General features: G+C 53.8%; 1 protein-coding gene across 1 annotated transcript; it reads right to left on the bottom strand.

Annotated features, from left to right (window-relative positions):
• Positions 1–2648: 2648 nt before the first annotated feature.
• LOC141121498 (arf-GAP with GTPase, ANK repeat and PH domain-containing protein 1-like) lies at positions 2649–8322 on the bottom strand (the record flags this gene model as incomplete). Its single annotated transcript, XM_073611128.1, is given in 2 exon segments — positions 2649–2707; positions 7316–8322. Coding segments are annotated over 2 exon segments (870 nt in total), but the record flags the coding sequence as incomplete, so codon positions are not given.
• Positions 8323–24115: the final 15793 nt, after the last annotated feature.

Raw genomic sequence — 24115 nt, 5'->3', positions numbered from 1 at the left:
GCTCCCCATCATCCAATCACTATCATCATTACCACACCTGTGTGCACCCCATCATCCAATCACTATCATCATTACACCTGTGTGCTCCCCATCATCCAATCACTATCATCATTACACCTGTGTGCACCCCATCATCCAATCACTATCATCATTACACCTGTGTGCTCCCCATCATCCAATCACTATCATTACACCTGTGTGCTCCCCATCATCCAATCACTATCATCATTACACCTGTGTGCTCCCCATCATCCAATCACTATCATCATTACACCTGTGTGCTCCCCATCATCCAATCACTATCATCATTACCACACCTGTGTGCTCCCCATCATCCAATCACTATCATCATTACACCTGTGTGCTCCCCATCATCCAATCACTATCATCATTACACCTGTGTGCTCCCCATCATCCAATCACTATCATCATTACACCTGTGTGCACCCCATCATCCAATCACTATCATCATTACACCTGTGTGCTCCCCATCATCCAATCACTATCATCATTACACCTGTGTGCTCCCCATCATCCAATCACTATCATCATTACACCTGTGTGCTCCCCATCATCCAATCACTATCATTACACCTGTGTGCTCCCCATCATCCAATCACTATCATCATTACCACACCTGTGTGCTCCCCATCATCCAATCACTATCATCATTACACCTGTGTGCTCCCCATCATCCAATCACTATCATCATTACACCTGTGTGCTCCTCATCATCCAATCACTATCATTACACCTGTGTGCGCCCCATCATCCAATCACTATCATCATTACCACACCTGTGTGCGCCCCATCATCCAATCACTATCATCATTACACCTGTGTGCTCCCCATCATCCAATCACTATCATCATTACACCTGTGTGCACCCCATCATCCAATCACTATCATCATTACACCTGTGTGCTCCCCATCATCCAATCACTATCATCATTACACCTGTGTGCACCCCATCATCCAATCACTATCATCATTACACCTGTGTGCTCCCCATCATCCAATCACTATCATCATTACACCTGTGTGCTCCCCATCATCCAATCACTATCATCATTACCACACCTGTGTGCACCCCATCATCCAATCACTATCATCATTACACCTGTGTGCACCCCATCATCCAATCACTATCATCATTACACCTGTGTGCACCCCATCATCCAATCACTATCATCATTACCACACCTGTGTGCTCCTCATCATCCAATCACTATCATCATTACCACACCTGTGTGCTCCTCATCATCCAATCACTATCATCATTACACCTGTGTGCTCCTCATCATCCAATCACTATCATCATTACACCTGTGTGCTCCCCATCATCCAATCACTATCATCATTACACCTGTGTGCTCCCCATCATCCAATCACTATCATCATTACACCTGTGTGCTCCCCATCATCCAATCACTATCATCATTACACCTGTGTGCTCCTCATCATCCAATCACTATCATCATTACCACACCTGTGTGCTCCCCATCATCCAATCACTATCATCATTACACCTGTGTGCTCCCCATCATCCAATCACTATCATCATTACACCTGTGTGCTCCCCATCATCCAATCACTATCATCATTACACCTGTGTGCTCCCCATCATCCAATCACTATCATCATTACACCTGTGTGCTCCTCATCATCCAATCACTATCATCATTACACCTGTGTGCTCCTCATCATCCAATCACTATCATCATTACCACACCTGTGTGCGCCCCATCATCCAATCACTATCATCATTACACCTGTGTGCTCCTCATCATCCAATCACTATCATCATTACACCTGTGTGCTCCCCATCATCCAATCACTATCATCATTACACCTGTGTGCTCCCCATCATCCAATCACTATCATCATTACACCTGTGTGCTCCCCATCATCCAATCACTATCATCATTACACCTGTGTGCTCCCCATCATCCAATCACTATCATCATTACACCTGTGTGCTCCCCATCATCCAATCACTATCATCATTACCACACCTGTGTGCACCCCATCATCCAATCACTATCATCATTACACCTGTGTGCTCCTCATCATCCAATCACTATCATCATTACACCTGTGTGCTCCTCATCATCCAATCACTATCATCATTACCACACCTGTGTGCGCCCCATCATCCAATCACTATCATCATTACACCTGTGTGCTCCTCATCATCCAATCACTATCATCATTACACCTGTGTGCTCCCCATCATCCAATCACTATCATCATTACACCTGTGTGCTCCTCATCATCCAATCACTATCATCATTACACCTGTGTGCTCCCCATCATCCAATCACTATCATCATTACACCTGTGTGCTCCCCATCATCCAATCACTATCATCATTACCACACCTGTGTGCTCCCCATCATCCAATCACTATCATCATTACACCTGTGTGCTCCCCATCATCCAATCACTATCATCATTACACCTGTGTGCTCCCCATCATCCAATCACTATCATTACACCTGTGTGCTCCCCATCATCCAATCACTATCATCATTACACCTGTGTGCTCCCCATCATCCAATCACTATCATCATTACACCTGTGTGCTCCTCATCATCCAATCACTATCATCATTACACCTGTGTGCTCCCCATCATCCAATCACTTACCACTTTGAGTTCGGGGACGGAGCGACTCAGAGTCCATTCCTGACTGTTTACAAAGGAATCTGAAAGACAAAATATTTCCCATTTATTGGTCACCCTATAAATACAGGAACCTCCCACTCTCCATGGACCCTCCCACTCTCCACACACAGGACCCTCCCACTCTCCACACACAGGACCCTCCCACTCTCCATGGACCCTCCCACTCTCCACACGCAGGAACCTCCCACTCTCCATGGACCCTCCCACTCTCCACACGCAGGAACCTCCCACTCTCCACAGACCCTCCCACTCTCCATGGACCCTCCAACTCTCCACACGCAGGACCCTCCCACTCTCCACACGCAGGACCCTCCCACTCTCCATGGACCCTCCCACTCTCCACACGCAGGAACCTCCCACTCTCCATGGACCCTCCCACTCTCCACACACAGGACCCTCCCACTCTCCATGGACCCTCCCACTCTCCACACGCAGGAACCTCCCACTCTCCATGGACCCTCCCACTCTCCACACACAGGACCCTCCCACTCTCCATGGACCCTCCCACTCTCCACACGCAGGAACCTCCCACTCTCCATGGACCCTCCCACTCTCCATGGACCCTCCCACTCTCCACACGCAGGACCCTCCCACTCTCCACACGCAGGACCCTCCCACTCTCCATGGACCCTCCCACTCTCCACACGCAGGACCCTCCCACTCTCCATGGACCCTCCCACTCTCCACACGCAGGACCCTCCCACTCTCCATGGACCCTCCCACTCTCCATGGACCCTCCCACTCTCCACGGACCCTCCCACGCTCCACGGACCCTCCCACTCTCCACGGACCCTCCCACTCTCCATGGACCCTCCCACTCTTCACACGCAGGACCCTCCCACTCTCCACGGACCCTCCCACTCTCCACGGACCCTCCCACTCTCCACGGACCCTCCCACTCTCCACGGACCCTCCCACTCTCCATGGACCCTCCCACTCTCCATGGACCCTCCCACTCTCCACACGCAGGACCCTCCCACTCTCCACGGACCCTCCCACTCTCCATGGACCCTCCCACTCTCCATGGACCCTCCCACTCTCCACACGCAGGAACCTCCCACTCTCCATGGACCCTCCCACTCTCCACACGCAGGACCCTCCCACTCTCCATGGACCCTCCCACTCTCCACTGACCCTCCCACTCTCCACACGCAGGAACCTCCCACTCTCCATGGACCCTCCCACTCTTCACACGCAGGAACCTCCCACTCTCCACGGACCCTCCCACTCTCCACACGCAGGAACCTCCCACTCTCCACGGACCCTCCCACTCTCCACACGCAGGAACCTCCCACTCTCCATGGACCCTCCCACTCTCCACACGCAGGAACCTCCCACTCTCCATGGACCCTCCCACTCTCCATGGACCCTCCCACTCTCCACACGCAGGAACCTCCCACTCTCCACACGCAGGAACCTCCCACTCTCCATGGACCCTCCCACTCTCCACACGCAGGAACCTCCCACTCTCCATGGACCCTCCCACTCTCCACACGCAGGAACCTCCCACTCTCCACACGCAGGAACCTCCCACTCTCCACGGACCTTCCCACTCTCCACATGCAGGAACCTCCCACTCTCCATGGACCCTCCCACTCTCCACATGCAGGAACCTCCCACTCTCCACACGCAGGAACCTCCCACTCTCCACGGACCCTCCCACTCTCCTAATGCTGGAACCTCCCACTCTCCACGGACCCTCCCACTCTCCACACGCAGGAACCTCCCACTCTCCATGGAACCTCCCACTCTCCACACAGGAACCTCCCACTCTCCACGGACCCTCCCACTCTCCACACGCAGGAACCTCCCACTCTCCTAATGCTGGAACCTCCCACTCTCCACGGACCCTCCCACTCTCCACACGCAGGAACCTCCCACTCTCCACGGACCCTCCCACTCTCCACACACGGAAACCTCCCACTCTCCACTGACGCCCCCACTCTCCACATGCAGGAACCTCCCACTCTCCATGGACCCTCCCACTCTCCACACGCAGGAACCTCCCACTCTCCACAGACCCTCCCACTCTCCACAAGCAGGAACCTCCCACTCTCCATGGACCCTCCCACTCTTCACACGCAGGAACCTCCCACTCTCCACGGACCCCCCCACTCTCCACGGACCCCCCCACTCTCCACACGCAGGAACCTCCCACTCTCCATGGACCCTCCCACTCTCCACACGCGGAAACCTCCCACTCTCCACACGCGGAAACCTCCCACTCTCCACACGCGGAAACCTCCCACTCTCCATGGACCCTCCCACTCTCCACACGCAGGAACCTCCCACTCTCCATGGACCCTCCCACTCTCCACACGCAGGAACCTCCCACTCTCCACGGACCCTCCCACTCTCCACACACAGGAACCTCCCACTCTCCATGGACCCTCCCACTCTCCACACGCAGGAACCTCCCACTCTCCACGGACCCCCCCCACTCTCCACACACGGAAAAAGCCCACTCTCCAAAGATTTGATACCAACTAGTACACCTCTACTACATCACTACTACTAAACCCCCTACTACTACTACTACATCACTATACCTATTACATCACTACCATGTTATAAAAGATATTCACACAAGACCCCCAAGATAGGGTCAGGTAGAGGTGATGGACAATCACCAAGCTCTTCCATGTTATAGAAAACGATCACACAAGACCCCCTAGAACCCAGGATGGGAGGCGGTAGAGGGGATGGACAAACGCCAAGCTCTTCCATGTTATAGAAGATGTTCACACAAGACCCATGGAAACCCAAGATAGGGGCAAGTAGAGGGGGTGGACAATCACCAAGCTCTTCCATGTTATAGAAGACGCTCACACAAGACCCCCTAGAACCCAGGATGGGAGCCGGTAGAGGTGATGGACAATCACCAAGCTCTTCCATGTTATAGAAGACGTTCACACAAGACCCCCTAGAACCCAGGATGGGAGCCGGTAGAGGTGATGGACAATCACCAAGCTCTTCCATGTTATAGAAGACGTTCACACAAGACCCTCAGGAACCCAAGATAGGGGCAAGTAGAGGGGGTGGACAAACGCCAAGCTCTTCCATGTTATAGAAGACATTCACACAAGACCCATGGGAACCCAGGATGGGAGGCGGTAAAGGGGATGGACAAACGCCAAGCTCTTCCATGTTATAAAAGACGTTCACACAAGACCCCCTAGAACCCAGGATGGGAGCCGGTAGAGGTGATGGACAATCACCAAGCTCTTCCATGTTATAGAAGACGTTCACACAAGACCCTCAGGAACCCAAGATAGGGGCAAGTAGAGGGGGTGGACAAACGCCAAGCTCTTCCATGTTATAGAAGACATTCACACAAGACCCATGGGAACCCAGGATGGGAGGCGGTAAAGGGGATGGACAAACGCCAAGCTCTTCCATGTTATAAAAGACGTTCACACAAGACCCCCTAGAACCCAGGATGGGAGGCGGTAGAGGGGATGGACAATCACCAAGCTCTTCCATGTTATAAAAGACGTTCACACAAGACCCCCTAGAACCCAGGATGGGAGGCGGTAGAGGTGATGGACAATCACCAAGCTCTTCCATGTTATAGAAGATGTTCACACAAGACCCATGGAAACCCAAGATAGGGGCAAGTAGAGGGGGTGGACAATCACCAAGCTCTTCCATGTTATAGAAGACGCTCACACAAGACCCCCTAGAACCCAGGATGGGAGCCGGTAGAGGTGATGGACAATCACCAAGCTCTTCCATGTTATAGAAGACGTTCACACAAGACCCTCAGGAACCCAAGATAGGGGCAAGTAGAGGGGGTGGACAAACGCCAAGCTCTTCCATGTTATAGAAGACGTTCACACAAGACCCATGGGAACCCAGGATGGGAGGCGGTAAAGGGGATGGACAAACGCCAAGCTCTTCCATGTTATAAAAGACGTTCACACAAGACCCCCTAGAACCCAGGATGGGAGGCGGTAGAGGTGATGGACAATCACCAAGCTCTTCCATGTTATAAAAGACGTTCACACAAGACCCCCTAGAACCCAGGATGGGAGGCGGTAGAGGTGATGGACAATCACCAAGCTCTTCCATGTTATAGAAGACGATCACACAAGACCCCCTAGAACCCAGGATGGGAGGCGGTAGAGGTGATGGACAATCACCAAGCTCTTCCATGTTATAGAAGACGATCACACAAGACCCCCTAGAACCCAGGATGGGAGGCGGTAGAGGTGATGGACAATCACCAAGCTCTTCCATGTTATAGAAGATGTTCACACAAGACCCATGGGAACCCAAGATAGGGGCAAGTAGAGGGGGTGGACAATCACCAAGCTCTTCCATGTTATAGAAGACGATCACACAAGACCCCCTAGAACCCAGGATGGGAGCCGGTAGAGGTGATGGACAATCACCAAGCTCTTCCATGTTATAGAAGACGTTCACACAAGACCCATGGGGACCCAGGATGGGAGGCGGTAGAGGGGATGGACAAACGCCAAGCTCTTCCATGTTATAAAAGACATTCACACAAGACCCCCTAGAACCCAGGATGGGAGGCGGTAGAGGGGATGGACAATCACCAAGCTCTTCCATGTTATAGAAGACGATCACAGAAGACATACAACACCAATGGAGCTAGAACTTACCCAGAAGGCCTTGGTTATCGGTGCAGGATACTGCCACCAGCACCGGCTCTGCCGCTCTGCCCCCATCACCTCTGTGTCGGCCATCACTGGTGGCGTACTCCTTCTTACGAAAAGGGCTGGTGAGTAACCTCCAAAAGCTTGTCCTATTTTCCTTGCTCTGAGCGGCTGGAGCATCGGTGACCCGGAGATCCTTCCGTGATGGTGCGGTGTGCAAGGAATAAGAGTCATCTTCACTGCGGCACCGTGATCTGCCATTGCAGGAATCGCCCTCCTTCCTCGTCTCTGCTGCGCGGCGTAGTCTGAAGCTGAAACTTTTGCGCAGGGATGAGAGGTTGTTCTTCTGTTCCGGTGTTTTGCTCCCAAACACGTTCCATCGTTGGCTGCTGAATATTGAAGAACCGCGCAGAAAGCCGGAGCTGCGGCTGAACTCCCTCCTGGAGAAGGATGCTCCCTGAGCTCCACTAAGACGGTTTATATCCAGAACACTCATACTAAGAGGCCGAGGTGAACTCATCGTCCCGATGCATGGTGGACAGTCCTGGGGCTCACACTTCCGCCCAGACCGCTGCTTCAGGAGGTCCAACAGTCCTCCGAGAGAGCTGGGACCTGCATCGGCCTTGGGGCTGGTGGTAAGTCCGTTCCCCACGGAGCACAGGCTTTTGGGTCTCTGTTTCTGATGCTTGGCCGCACTAACAGCAGCCTGGACGGCCCGGTTGGTGGACTGATCGGCAGTCTTTGTTGGCTGGATGGAAGGCTCCATACTGTCCAAGGAACACACATGCCTGAGCTCCACACTTCTGTGTGTCCTCATCGTGTCCAAGGACCAGGGGCAAGGACCACCACAGGCCGGAGGCTGGCCTCCACACCGAATCCCACAGCCATGAGAGGACGGAGGAGGAGAGGAACGCAGGGCTGAGAGATCTGACAGGAGACAGGGAGGGGAGGCACACCTCACTCTCCATACTACAGCATGTCCCGACACGCATGACAAGAACAAGTTCAACAGGGAGAGGCCAAGAAGATGCAGAATACCGAAACTGGCCAAATATCTCCAACCGCACACAATGTAACATTCCACCTCTGAGGGGGGGGGGGGGGGGCTGCAAATATCTCCTCCGAGCAAAGCCAACCACACAATATTCCACCTCCGGGGGGGGCAAATATCTCCTCCGAGCAAAGCCAACCACACAATATACCACCTCCGGGGGGGGGGGGGGGGGGCAAATATCTCCTCCGAGCAAAGCCAACCACACAATATACCACCTCCGGGGGGGGGGGCAAATATCTCCTCCGAGCAAAGCAAACCACATATACCACCTGCGGGGGGGGCAAATATCTCCTCCGAGCAAAGCCAACCACACAATATACCACCTCTGGGGGGGGGGGCAAATATCTCCTCCGAGCAAAGCCAACCACACAATATACCACCTCTGGGGGGGGGGCAAATATCTCCTCCGAGCAAAGCCAACCACACAATATACCACCTCTGGGGGGGGGGCAAATATCTCCTCCGAGCAAAGCCAACCACACAATATACCACCTCCGGGGGGGGCAAATATCTCCTCCGAGCAAAGCCAACCACACAATATACCACATCCAGGTATACGACCAGCAGAGGGAGAATGCTGACACTAAATGGAGACCAGTGTAGGGATTGGTAGAGAGGGGTGGAGGACACTGAATGGAGGCCAGTGGAGGGATTGGTAGAGAGGGGTGGAGGACACTGAATGGAGGCCAGTGGAGGGATTCGTAGAGAGGGGTGGAGGACACTGAATGGGGGCCAGTGGAGGGATTGGTAGAGAGGGGTGGAGGACACTGAATGGAGGCCAGTGGAGGGATTCGTAGAGAGGGGTGGAGGACACTGAATGGAGGTCAGTGGAGGGATTGGTAGAGAGGGGTGGTGGACACTGAATGGAGACCAGTGGAGGGATTGGTAGAGAGAGGTGGAGGACACTGAATGGAGGCCAGTGGAGGGATTGGTAGAGAGGGGTGGTGGACACTGAATGGAGACCAGTGGAGGGATTCGTAGAGAGGGGTGGAGGACACTAAATGGAGGCCAGTGGAGGGATTCGTAGAGAGGGGTGGAGGACACTGAATGGAGGCCAGTGGAGGGATTCGTAGAGAGGGGTGGAGGACACTGAATGGAGGCCAGTGGAGGGATTCGTAGAGAGGGGTGGAGGACACTGAATGGAGGCCAGTGGAGGGATTCGTAGAGAGGGGTGGCGGACACTGAATGGAGGCCAGTGGAGGGATTGGTAGAGAGGGGTGGAGGACATTGAATGGAGACCAGTGGAGTGATTGGTAGAGAGGGGTGGAGGACATTGAATGGAGACCAGTGGAGGGATTGGTAGAGAGGGGTGGAGGACACTGAATGGAGGCCAGTGGAGGGATTGGTAGAGATGGGCAGAGGACACTGAATGGAGGCCAGTGGAGGGATTGGTAGAGATGGGCAGAGGACAGTGAATGGAGGTCAGTGAAGGGATTGGTAGAGAGGGGTGGAGGACACTGAATGGAGGCCAGTGGAGGGATTGGTAGAGAGGGGTGGAGGACACTGAATGGAGACCAGTGGAGGGATTGGTAGAGAGGGGTGGAGGACACTGAATGGAGGCCAGTGGAGGGATTGGTAGAGAGGGGTGGAGGACACTGAATGGAGGCCAGTGGAGGGATTGGTAGAGAGGGGTGGAGGACACTGAATGGAGGCCAGTGGAGGGATTGGTAGAGATGGGCAGAGGACACTGAATGGAGGTCAGTAAGGGGTTGGTAGAGAGGGGTGGAGGACACTGAATGGAGGCCAGTGGAGGGATTGGTAGAGAGGTGTGGAGGACACTGAATGGAGGTCAGTGAAGAGATTGGTAGAGAGGGGTGGAGGACACTGAATGGAGACAAGTGTAGGGATTGGTAGAGAGGGGTGGAGGACACTGAATAGAGGCCAGTGTAGGGATTGGTAGAGAGGGGTGGAGGACACTGAATGGAGGTCAGTAGAGGGATTGGTGGAGAGGGGTGGAGGACACTGAATGTAGGTCAGTGGAGGGATTGGTGGAGAGGGGTGGAGGACACTGAATGGAGACCAGTGGAGGGATTGGTAGAGAGGGGTGGAGGACACTGAATGGAGGTCAGTGGAGGGATTGGCAGAGAGGGGTGGAGGACACTGAATGGAGGCCAGTGGAGGGATTCGTATAGAGGGGTGGAGGACACTAAATGGAGGCCAGTGGAGGGATTGGTAGAGAGGGGTGGAGGACACTGAATGGAGGTCAGTGGAGGGATTGGGAGAGAGGGGTGGAGGACACTGAATGGAGACCAGTGGAGGGATTGGGAGAGAGGGGTGGAGGACACTGAATGGAGATCAGTGGTGGGATTGGTAGAGAAGGGCGGAGGACACTGAATGGAGATCAGTGAAGGGATTGGTAGAGAGGGGTGGAGGACACTGAATGGAGACCAGTGGAGGGATTGGTAGAGAGGGGTGGAGGACACTGAATGGAGACAAGTGGAGGGATTGGTAGAGAGGGGTGGAGGACACTGAATGGAGGTCAGTGGAGTGATTGGTAGAGAGGGGTGGAGGACACTGAATGGAGGCCAGTGGAGGGATTGGTAGAGAGGGGTGGAGGACATTGAATGGAGACCAGTGGAGGGATTGGTAGAGAGGGGTGGAGGACACTGAATGGAGACCAGTGGAAGGATTGGTAGAGAGGGGTGGAGGACATTGAATGGAGACCAGTGGAGGGATTGGTAGAGAGGGGTGGAGGACACTGAATGGAGGTCAGTGGAGGAATTGGTAGAGAGGGGTGGAGGACACTGAATGGAGACCAGTGGAGGGATTGGCAGAGAAGGGTGGAGGACACTGAATGGAGATCAGTGGAGGGGTTGGCAGAGAGGGGTGGAGGACACTGAATGGAGGTCAGTGGAGTGATTGGTAGAGAGGGGTGGAGGACACTGAATGGAGGCCAGTGGAGGGATTGGTAGAGAGGGGTGGAGGACATTGAATGGAGACCAGTGGAGGGATTGGTAGAGAGGGGTGGAGGACATTGAATGGAGACCAGTGGAGGGATTGGTAGAGAGGGGTGGAGGACACTGAATGGAGGTCAGTGGAGGAATTGGTAGAGAGGGGTGGAGGACACTGAATGGAGACCAGTGGAGGGATTGGCAGAGAAGGGTGGAGGACACTGAATGGAGATCAGTGGAGGGGTTGGCAGAGAGGGGTGGAGGACACTGAATGGAGACCAGTGGAGGGATTGGTAGAGAGGGGTGGAGGACACTGAATGGAGGTCAGTGGAGGGATTGGTAGAGAGGGGTGGAGGACATTGAATGGAGACAAGTGGAGGGATTGGTAGAGAGAGGTGGAGGACACTGAATGGAGGCCAGTGGAGGGATTGGTAGAGAGGGGTGGAGGACACTGAATGGAGGCCAGTGGAGGGATTGGTAGAGAGGGGTGGAGGACACTGAATGGAGGCCAGTGGAGGGATTGGTAGAGATGGGCAGAGGACACTGAATGGAGGTCAGTAAGGGGTTGGTAGAGAGGGGTGGAGGACACTGAATGGAGGCCAGTGGAGGGATTGGTAGAGAGGTGTGGAGGACACTGAATGGAGGTCAGTGAAGAGATTGGTAGAGAGGGGTGGAGGACACTGAATGGAGACAAGTGTAGGGATTGGTAGAGAGGGGTGGAGGACACTGAATAGAGGCCAGTGTAGGGATTGGTAGAGAGGGGTGGAGGACACTGAATGGAGGTCAGTAGAGGGATTGGTGGAGAGGGGTGGAGGACACTGAATGTAGGTCAGTGGAGGGATTGGTGGAGAGGGGTGGAGGACACTGAATGGAGACCAGTGGAGGGATTGGTAGAGAGGGGTGGAGGACACTGAATGGAGGTCAGTGGAGGGATTGGCAGAGAGGGGTGGAGGACACTGAATGGAGGCCAGTGGAGGGATTCGTATAGAGGGGTGGAGGACACTAAATGGAGGCCAGTGGAGGGATTGGTAGAGAGGGGTGGAGGACACTGAATGGAGGTCAGTGGAGGGATTGGGAGAGAGGGGTGGAGGACACTGAATGGAGACCAGTGGAGGGATTGGGAGAGAGGGGTGGAGGACACTGAATGGAGATCAGTGGTGGGATTGGTAGAGAAGGGCGGAGGACACTGAATGGAGATCAGTGAAGGGATTGGTAGAGAGGGGTGGAGGACACTGAATGGAGACCAGTGGAGGGATTGGTAGAGAGGGGTGGAGGACACTGAATGGAGACAAGTGGAGGGATTGGTAGAGAGGGGTGGAGGACACTGAATGGAGGTCAGTGGAGTGATTGGTAGAGAGGGGTGGAGGACACTGAATGGAGGCCAGTGGAGGGATTGGTAGAGAGGGGTGGAGGACATTGAATGGAGACCAGTGGAGGGATTGGTAGAGAGGGGTGGAGGACACTGAATGGAGACCAGTGGAAGGATTGGTAGAGAGGGGTGGAGGACATTGAATGGAGACCAGTGGAGGGATTGGTAGAGAGGGGTGGAGGACACTGAATGGAGGTCAGTGGAGGAATTGGTAGAGAGGGGTGGAGGACACTGAATGGAGACCAGTGGAGGGATTGGCAGAGAAGGGTGGAGGACACTGAATGGAGATCAGTGGAGGGGTTGGCAGAGAGGGGTGGAGGACACTGAATGGAGGTCAGTGGAGTGATTGGTAGAGAGGGGTGGAGGACACTGAATGGAGGCCAGTGGAGGGATTGGTAGAGAGGGGTGGAGGACATTGAATGGAGACCAGTGGAGGGATTGGTAGAGAGGGGTGGAGGACATTGAATGGAGACCAGTGGAGGGATTGGTAGAGAGGGGTGGAGGACACTGAATGGAGGTCAGTGGAGGAATTGGTAGAGAGGGGTGGAGGACACTGAATGGAGACCAGTGGAGGGATTGGCAGAGAAGGGTGGAGGACACTGAATGGAGATCAGTGGAGGGGTTGGCAGAGAGGGGTGGAGGACACTGAATGGAGACCAGTGGAGGGATTGGTAGAGAGGGGTGGAGGACACTGAATGGAGGTCAGTGGAGGGATTGGTAGAGAGGGGTGGAGGACATTGAATGGAGACAAGTGGAGGGATTGGTAGAGAGAGGTGGAGGACACTGAATGGAGGTCAGTGGAGGGATTGGTAGAGAGGGGTGGAGGACACTGAATGGAGGTCAGTGAAGAGATTGGTAGAGAGGGGTGGAGGACACTGAATGGAGGCCAGTGGAGGGATTGGTAGAGAGGGGTGGAGGACACTGAATGGAGGCCAGTGGAGGGATTGGTAGAGAGGGGTGGAGGACACTGAATGGAGGCCAGTGGAGGGATTGGTAGAGAGGGGTGGAGGACACTGAATGGAGGCCAGTGGAGGGATTGGTAGAGAGGGGTGGAGGACACTGAATGGAGGCCAGTGGAGGGATTGGTAGAGAGGGGTGGAGGACACTGAATGGAGGTCAGTGGAGGGATTGGTAGAGAGGGGTGGAGGACACTGAATGGAGGTCAGTGAAGAGATTGGTAGAGAGGGGTGGAGGACACTGAATGGAGGCCAGTGGAGGGATTGGTAGAGAGGGGTGGAGGACACTGAATGGAGGCCAGTGGAGGGATTGGTAGAGAGGGGTGGAGGACACTGAATGGAGACCAGTGGAGGGATTGGTAGAGAGGGGTAGAGGACACTGAATGGAGACCAGTGGAGGGATTGGTAGAGAGGGGTGGAGGACACTGAATGGAGGCCAGTGGAGGGATTCGTAGAGAGGGGTGGAGGACACTGAATGGAGGCCAGTGGAGGGATTGGTAGAGAGGGGTGGAGGACACTGAATGGAGGCCAGTGGAGGGATTGGTAGAGAGGGGTGGAGGACACTGAATGGAGACCAGTGTAGGGATTGGTAGAGAGGGGTGGAGGACACTGAATGGAGGTCAGTGGAGGAATTGGTAGAGAGGGGTGGAGGACACTGAATGGAGACCAGTGGAGGGATTGGCAGAGAAGGGTGGAGGACACTGAATGGAGATCAGTGGAGGGGTTGGCAGAGAGGGGTGGAGGACACTGAATGGAGACCAGTGGAGGGATTGGTAGAGAGGGGTGGAGGACACTGAATGGAGGTCAGTGGAGGGATTGGTAGAGAGGGGTGGAGGACATTGAATGGAGACAAGTGGAGGGATTGGTAGAGAGAGGTGGAGGACACTGAATGGAGGTCAGTGGAGGGATTGGTAGAGAGGGGTGGAGGACACTGAATGGAGGTCAGTGAAGAGATTGGTAGAGAGGGGTGGAGGACACTGAATGGAGGCCAGTGGAGGGATTGGTAGAGAGGGGTGGAGGACACTGAATGGAGGCCAGTGGAGGGATTGGTAGAGAGGGGTGGAGGACACTGAATGGAGGCCAGTGGAGGGATTGGTAGAGAGGGGTGGAGGACACTGAATGGAGGCCAGTGGAGGGATTGGTAGAGAGGGGTGGAGGACACTGAATGGAGGCCAGTGGAGGGATTGGTAGAGAGGGGTGGAGGACACTGAATGGAGGTCAGTGGAGGGATTGGTAGAGAGGGGTGGAGGACACTGAATGGAGGTCAGTGAAGAGATTGGTAGAGAGGGGTGGAGGACACTGAATGGAGGCCAGTGGAGGGATTGGTAGAGAGGGGTGGAGGACACTGAATGGAGGCCAGTGGAGGGATTGGTAGAGAGGGGTGGAGGACACTGAATGGAGACCAGTGGAGGGATTGGTAGAGAGGGGTAGAGGACACTGAATGGAGACCAGTGGAGGGATTGGTAGAGAGGGGTGGAGGACACTGAATGGAGGCCAGTGGAGGGATTCGTAGAGAGGGGTGGAGGACACTGAATGGAGGCCAGTGGAGGGATTGGTAGAGAGGGGTGGAGGACACTGAATGGAGGCCAGTGGAGGGATTGGTAGAGAGGGGTGGAGGACACTGAATGGAGACCAGTGTAGGGATTGGTAGAGAGGGGTGGAGGACATTGAATGGAGACCAGTGGAGGGATTGGTAGAGAGGGGTGGAGGACACTGAATGGAGACCAGTGGAGGGATTGGTAGAGAGGGGTGGAGGACACTGAATGGAGACCAGTGGAGGGATTGGTAGAGAGGGGTGGAGGACATTGAATGGAGACCAGTGGAGGGATTGGTAGAGAGGGGTGGAGGACACTGAATGGAGACCAGTGGAGGGATTGGTAGAGAGGGGTGAAGGACACAAAATGAAGGCCAGTAACTCCGTTAACTACAAACGAGGCCATTCCCGGAATCTGGATGGAGGATAAACATTTGCAGAGTTCTCCCTCCTGGGGGCGCTGTGCTCTCCTTGGAATGTAATGTTGGAGAAGTTTGTGGAGTTGGAGGAACGCGGTGTCCTAGTTTCTCGTCGTTGTGTCCCCGGGCCCCTCTCTCTTCTCTTCTAATACTTAATGAGACGACTAATTAACGAGATACAAAGCTCTGCGGGGATCCTGTCACCTGCAGGCCGGGGGACACCAGAGACTCCCCCACCCCCCACATACCGTACCGTAGTCAAAGCGGCTCCCCGATGACAGGAAACTCAGAACATCACCGAAGAGCCGATAATTCACCCCACCAGTCAGGAGATGAGTGCGGAGGAGGGGGGCAGAAAAGAGGAGCTGGGAAAACAAACTGGACAAAGGGGCAGAACGGGGAGGAACCTGTCCTGGGGGGGGGGGGGTGATAGAGAACAGTGGGATCATCCATAATACAGGAGGGGGGGGGGGGTGATAGAGAACAGTGGGATCATCCATAATACAGGAGGGGGGGGGGGGTGATAGAGAACAGTGGGATCATCCATAATACAGGAGGGGGGGGAGGGGTGATAGAGAACAGTGGGATCATCCATAATACAGGAGGGGGGGGGGGGGTGATAGAGAACAGTGGGATCATCCATAATACAGGAGGGGGGGGAGGGGTGATAGAGAACAGTGGGATCATCCATAATACAGGAGGGGGGGGGGGGGGTGATAGAGAACAGTGGGATCATCCATAATACAGGAGGGGGGGGGGGTGATAGAGAACAGTGGGATCATCCATAATACAGGAGGGGGGGGGGTGATAGAGAACAGTGGGATCATCCATAATACAGGAGGGGGGAGGGGTGATAGAGAACAGTGGGATCATCCATAATACAGGAGGGGGGGGGTGATAGAGAACAGTGGGATCATCCATAATACAGGAGGGAGGGGTGATAGAGAACAGTGGGATCATCCATAATACAGGAGGGGGGGGGTGATAGAGAACAGTGGGATCATCCATAATACAGGAGGGGGGGGTGATAGAGAACAGTGGGATCATCCATAATACAGGAGGGGGGGGTGATAGAGAACAGTGGGATCATCCATAATACAGGAGGGGGGGTGATAGAGAACAGTGGGATCATCCATAATACAGGAGGGGGGGGTGATAGAGAACAGTGGGATCATCCATAATACAGGAGGGGGGGGGTGATAGAGAACAGTGGGATCATCCATAATACAGGAGGGGGGGGTGATAGAGAACAGTGGGATCATCCATAATACAGGAGGGGGGGGTGATAGAGAACAGTGGGATCATCCATAATACAGGGGGGGGGGGTGATAGAGAACAGTGGGATCATCCATAATACAGGAGGGGGGGGGGGGGTGATAGAGAACAGTGGGATCATCCATAATACAGGAGGGGGGGGGGGGTGATAGAGAACAGTGGGATCATCCATAATACAGGAGGGGGGGGGGGTGATAGAGAACAGTGGGATCATCCATAATACAGGAGGGGGGGGGTGATAGAGAACAGTGGGATCATCCATAATACAGGAGGGGGGGGGGGGGGTGATAGAGAACAGTGGGATCATCCATAATACAGGAGGGGGGTGATAGAGAACAGTGGGATCATCCATAATACAGGAGGGGGGGGTGATAGAGAACAGTGGGATCATCCATAATACAGGAGGGGGGGTGATAGAGAACAGTGGGATCATCCATAATACAGGAGGGGGGGGGGGGTGATAGAGAACAGTGGGATCATCCATAATACAGGAGGGGGGGGGTGATAGAGAACAGTGGGATCATCCATAATATAGGAGGGGGGGGTGATAGAGAACAGTGGGATCATCCATAATATAGGAGGGGGGGTGATAGAGAACAGTGGGATCATCCATAATACAGGAGGGGGGGGGGGGTGATAGAGAACAGTGGGATCATCCATAATACAGGAGGGAGGGGGTGATAGAGAACAGTGGGATCATCCATAATACAGGAGGGGGGGGGGTGATAGAGAACAGTGGGATCATCCATAATACAGGAGGGGGGGGGGGGTGATAGAGAACAGTGGGATCATCCATAATACAGGAGGGGGGGGGGTGATAGAGAACAGTGGGATCATCCATAATACAGGAGGGAGGGGTGATAGAGAACAGTGGGATCATCCATAATACAGGAGGGGGGGGGTGATAGAGAACAGTGGGATCATCCATAATACAGGAGGGGGGGGGTGATAGAGAACAGTGGGATCATCCATAATACAGGAGGGGGGGGGGGGTGATAGAGAACAGTGGGATCATCCATAATACAGGAGGGGGGGGGTGATAGAGAACAGTGGGATCATCCATAATACAGGAGGGGGGGAGGGGTGATAGAGAACAGTGGGATCATCCATAATACAGGAGGGAGGGGTGATAGAGAACAGTGGGATCATCCATAATACAGGAGGAGGGGTGATAGAGAACAGTGGGATCATCCATAATACAGGAGGGGGGGGTGATAGAGAACAGTGGGATCATCCATAATACAGGAGGGGGGGAGGGGTGATAGAGAACAGTGGGATCATCCATAATACAGGAGGGGGGGGGAGGGGTGATAGAGAACAGTGGGATCATCCATAATACAGGAGGGGGGGGGGGTGATAGAGAACAGTGGAATCATCCATAATACAGGAGGGGGGGGAGGGGTGATAGAGAACAGTGGGATCATCCATAATACAGGAGGGGGGTGATAGAGAACAGTGGGATCATCCATAATACAGGATGGGGGGGGGGTGATAGAGAACAGTGGGATCATCCATAATACAGGAGGGGGGGGGGGTGATAGAGAACAGTGGGATCATCCATAATACAGGAGGGGGGGGGGGTGATAGAGAACAGTGGGATCATCCATAATACAGGAGGGGGGGGGGGGTGATAGAGAACAGTGGGATCATCCATAATACAGGAGGGGGGGGGGGTGATAGAGAACAGTGGGATCATCCATAATACAGGAGGGGGGGGGGTGATAGAGAACAGTGGGATCATCCATAATACAGGAGGGGGGGGTGATAGAGAACAGTGGGATCATCCATAATACAGGAGGGGGGTGATAGAGAACAGTGGGATCATCCATAATACAGGAGGGGGGGGAGGTGATAGAGAACAGTGGGATCATCCATAATACAGGAGGGGGGGGGGGTGATAGAGAACAGTGGGATCATCCATAATACAGGAGGGGGGGGGTGATAGAGAACAGTGGGATCATCCATAATACAGGAGGGGGGGGGTGATAGAGAACAGTGGGATCATCCATAATACAGGAGGGGGGGGTGATAGAGAACAGTGGGATCATCCATAATACAGGAGGGGGGGGGGTGATAGAGAACAGTGGGATCATCCATAATACAGGAGGAGGGGGGGTGATAGAGAACAGTGGGATCATCCATAATACAGGAGGGGGGGGGGTGATAGAGAACAGTGGGATCATCCATAATACAGGAGGGAGGGGTGATAGAGAACAGTGGGATCATCCATAATACAGGAGGGGGGTGATAGAGAACAGTGGGATCATCCATAATACAGGAGGGGGGGGGGTGATAGAGAACAGTGGGATCATCCATAATACAGGGGGGGGGGGGTGATAGAGAACAGTGGGATCATCCATAATACAGGAGGGGGGGTGATAGAGAACAGTGGGATCATCCATAATACAGGAGGGGGGGGGTGATAGAGAACAGTGGGATCATCCATAATACAGGAGGGGGGGGGTGATAGAGAACAGTGGGATCATCCATAATACAGGAGGGGAGGGGTGATAGAGAACAGTGGGATCATCCATAATACAGGAGGGGGGGGGGTGATAGAGAACAGTGGGATCATCCATAATACAGGAGGGGGGGGGGGTGATAGAGAACAGTGGGATCATCCATAATACAGGAGGGGGGGGGGGTGATAGAGAACAGTGGGATCATCCATAATACAGGAGGGGGGTGATAGAGAACAGTGGGATCATCCATAATACAGGAGGGGGGTGATAGAGAACAGTGGGATCATCCATAATACAGGAGGGAGGGGGAGGTGATAGAGAACAGTGGGATCATCCATAATACAGGAGGGGGGGGGGGGGTGATAGAGAACAGTGGGATCATCCATAATACAGGAGGGGGGTGATAGAGAACAGTGGGATCATCCATAATACAGGAGGGGGGGGTGATAGAGAACAGTGGGATCATCCATAATACAGGAGGGGGGGGGGTGATAGAGAACAGTGGGATCATCCATAATACAGGAGGGGGGGGGAGGGGTGATAGAGAACAGTGGGATCATCCATAATACAGGAGGGGGGGGGGGTGATAGAGAACAGTGGGATCATCCATAATACAGGAGGGGGGGTGATAGAGAACAGTGGGATCATCCATAATACAGGAGGGGGGGGGGTGATAGAGAACAGTGGGATCATCCATAATACAGGAGGGGGGGGGGGTGATAGAGAACAGTGGGGTCATCCATAATACAGGAGGGGGGGGTGATAGAGAACAGTGGGATCATCCATAATACAGGAGGGGGGGGGGTGATAGAGAACAGTGGGATCATCAATAATACAGGAGGGGGGGGGGGGTGATAGAGAACAGTGGGATCATCCATAATACAGGGGGGGGGTGATAGAGAACAGTGGGATCATCCATAATACAGGAGGGAGGGGAGGGGTGATAGAGAACAGTGGGATCATCCATAATACAGGAGGGGGGGAGGGGTGATAGAGAACAGTGGGATCATCCATAATACAGGAGGGGGGGGTGATAGAGAACAGTGGGATCATCCATAATACAGGAGGGGGGGGGGTGATAGAGAACAGTGGGGATCATCAATAATACAGGAGGGGGGGGGGGGTGATAGAGAACAGTGGGATCATCCATAATACAGGGGGGGGGTGATAGAGAACAGTGGGATCATCCATAATACAGGAGGGAGGGGTGATAGAGAACAGTGGGATCATCCATAATACAGGAGGGGGGGGGGTGATAGAGAACAGTGGGATCATCCATAATACAGGAGGGAGGGGTGATAGAGAACAGTGGGATCATCCATAATACAGGAGGGGGAGGGGTGATAGAGAACAGTGGGATCATCCATAATACAGGAGGGAGGGGTGATAGAGAACAGTGGGATCATCCATAATACAGGAGGGGGGGGGGGGTGATAGAGAACAGTGGGATCATCCATAATACAGGAGGGAGGGGTGATAGAGAACAGTGGGATCATCCATAATACAGGAGGGGGGAGGGGTGATAGAGAACAGTGGGATCATCCATAATACAGGAGGGGGGGGGGGGGTGATAGAGAACAGTGGGATCATCCATAATACAGGAGGGAGGGGTGATAGAGAACAGTGGGATCATCCATAATACAGGAGGGGGGTGATAGAGAACAGTGGGATCATCCATAATACAGGAGGGGGGGAGGGGTGATAGAGAACAGTGGGATCATCCATAATACAGGAGGGGGGGGTGATAGAGAACAGTGGGATCATCCATAATACAGGAGGGGGGGTGATAGAGAACAGTGGGATCATCCATAATACAGGAGGGGGGAGGTGATAGAGAACAGTGGGATCATCCATAATACAGGAGGAGGGGGGGGGTGATAGAGAACAGTGGGATCATCCATAATACAGGAGGGGGGGGGGGTGATAGAGAACAGTGGGATCATCCATAATACAGGAGGGGGGAGGTGATAGAGAACAGTGGGATCATCCATAATACAGGAGGAGGGGGGGGTGATAGAGAACAGTGGGATCATCCATAATACAGGAGGGGGGAGGTGATAGAGAACAGTGGGATCATCCATAATACAGGAGGGGGGGGGGGGTGATAGAGAACAGTGGGATCATCCATAATACAGGAGGGGGGGGGGGGTGATAGAGAACAGTGGGATCATCCATAATACAGGAGGGGGGGGGGGTGATAGAGAACAGTGGGATCATCCATAATACAGGAGGGGGGGGGTGATAGAGAACAGTGGGATCATCCATAATACAGGAGGAGGGGGGGGGTGATAGAGAACAGTGGGATCATCCATAATACAGGAGGGGGGGGGGTGATAGAGAACAGTGGGATCATCCATAATACAGGGGGGGGGGTGATAGAGAACAGTGGGATCATCCATAATACAGGAGGGGGGGGGGGGGTGATAGAGAACAGTGGGATCATCCATAATACAGGAGGAGGGGGGGGGGGTGATAGAGAACAGTGGGATCATCCATAATACAGGAGGGGGGGGGTGATAGAGAACAGTGGGATCATCCATAATACAGGAGGGAGGGGTGATAGAGAACAGTGGGATCATCCATAATACAGGAGGGGGGGAGGGGTGATAGAGAACAGTGGGATCATCCATAATACAGGAGGGAGGGGTGATAGAGAACAGTGGGATCATCCATAATACAGGAGGGGGGGGGGGGTGATAGAGAACAGTGGGATCATCCATAATACAGGAGGGGGGGTGATAGAGAACAGTGGGATCATCCATAATACAGGAGGGGGGGGTGATAGAGAACAGTGGGATCATCCATAATACAGGAGGGGGGGGTGATAGAGAACAGTGGGATCATCCATAATACAGGAGGGAGGGGTGATAGAGAACAGTGGGATCATCCATAATACAGGAGGGGGGGGGGTGATAGAGAACAGTGGGATCATCCATAATACAGGAGGGGGGGGGGTGATAGAGAACAGTGGGATCATCCATAATACAGGAGGGGGGGGTGATAGAGAACAGTGGGATCATCCATAATACAGGAGGGGGGTGATAGAGAACAGTGGGATCATCCATAATACAGGAGGGGGGGGTGATAGAGAACAGTGGGATCATCCATAATACAGGAGGGGGGGGGGGTGATAGAGAACAGTGGGATCATCCATAATACAGGAGGGGGGGAGGGGTGATAGAGAACAGTGGGATCATCCATAATACAGGAGGGGGGGGTGATAGAGAACAGTGGGATCATCCATAATACAGGAGGGGGGGGGGGTGATAGAGAACAGTGGGATCATCCATAATACAGGAGGGGGGGGGGTGATAGAGAACAGTGGGATCATCCATAATACAGGAGGGGGGGGGTGATAGAGAACAGTGGGATCATCCATAATACAGGAGGGGAGGGGTGATAGAGAACAGTGGGATCATCCATAATACAGGAGGGGGGTGATAGAGAACAGTGGGATCATCCATAATACAGGAGGGGGGGGGTGATAGAGAACAGTGGGATCATCCATAATACAGGAGGGGGGTGATAGAGAACAGTGGGATCATCCATAATACAGGAGGGGGGGGGGTGATAGAGAACAGTGGGATCATCCATAATACAGGAGGGGGGGTGTGATAGAGAACAGTGGGATCATCCATAATACAGGAGGGGGGGGGTGATAGAGAACAGTGGGATCATCCATAATACAGGAGGGGGGGGTGATAGAGAACAGTGGGATCATCCATAATACAGGAGGGGGGGGGTGATAGAGAACAGTGGGATCATCCATAATACAGGAGGGGGGGGGGGGTGATAGAGAACAGTGGGATCATCCATAATACAGGAGGGGGGTGATAGAGAACAGTGGGATCATCCATAATACAGGAGGAGGGGGGGGGGGTGATAGAGAACAGTGGGATCATCCATAATACAGGAGGGAGGGGTGATAGAGAACAGTGGGATCATCCATAATACAGGAGGGGGGGGAGGGGTGATAGAGAACAGTGGGATCATCCATAATACAGGAGGGGGGGGGGGGTGATAGAGAACAGTGGGATCATCCATAATACAGGAGGGGGGGGGGGTGTGATAGAGAACAGTGGGATCATCCATAATACAGGAGGGGGGGGGGTGATAGAGAACAGTGGGATCATCCATAATACAGGAGGGGGGGGGGGGTGATAGAGAACAGTGGGATCATCCATAATACAGGAGGGGGGGGTGATAGAGAACAGTGGGATCATCCATAATACAGGAGGGGGGGTGATAGAGAACAGTGGGATCATCCATAATACAGGAGGGGGGGGGGGTGATAGAGAACAGTGGGATCATCCATAATACAGGAGGACGGGGGGTGATAGAGAACAGTGGGATCATCCATAATACAGGAGGGGGGGGGGGTGATAGAGAACAGTGGGATCATCCATAATACAGGAGGGGGGGGGGTGATAGAGAACAGTGGGATCATCCATAATACAGGAGGGGGGGGGGGGTGATAGAGAACAGTGGGATCATCCATAATACAGGAGGACGGGGGTGATAGAGAACAGTGGGATCATCCATAATACAGGAGGGGGGGGGGTGATAGAGAACAGTGGGATCATCCATAATACACGAGGGGGGGGGGTGATAGAGAACAGTGGGATCATCCATAATACAGGAGGGGGGGGTGATAGAGAACAGTGGGATCATCCATAATACAGGAGGGGGGGGTGATAGAGAACAGTGGGATCATCCATAATACAGGAGGGGGGGGGTGATAGAGAACAGTGGGATCATCCATAATATAGGAGGGGGGGGGGGTGATAGAGAACAGTGGGATCATCCATAATACAGGAGGACGGGGGTGATAGAGAACAGTGGGATC

The sequence above is a fragment of the Aquarana catesbeiana genome, unplaced genomic scaffold (assembly GCF_042186555.1).
Source record: "Aquarana catesbeiana isolate 2022-GZ unplaced genomic scaffold, ASM4218655v1 unanchor209, whole genome shotgun sequence".
Classification (NCBI taxonomy): Eukaryota; Metazoa; Chordata; class Amphibia; order Anura; family Ranidae; genus Aquarana; species Aquarana catesbeiana.
Note: the sequence above shows the minus strand (reverse complement) of the source record. Positions and strands in the feature narration are given on the sequence as shown.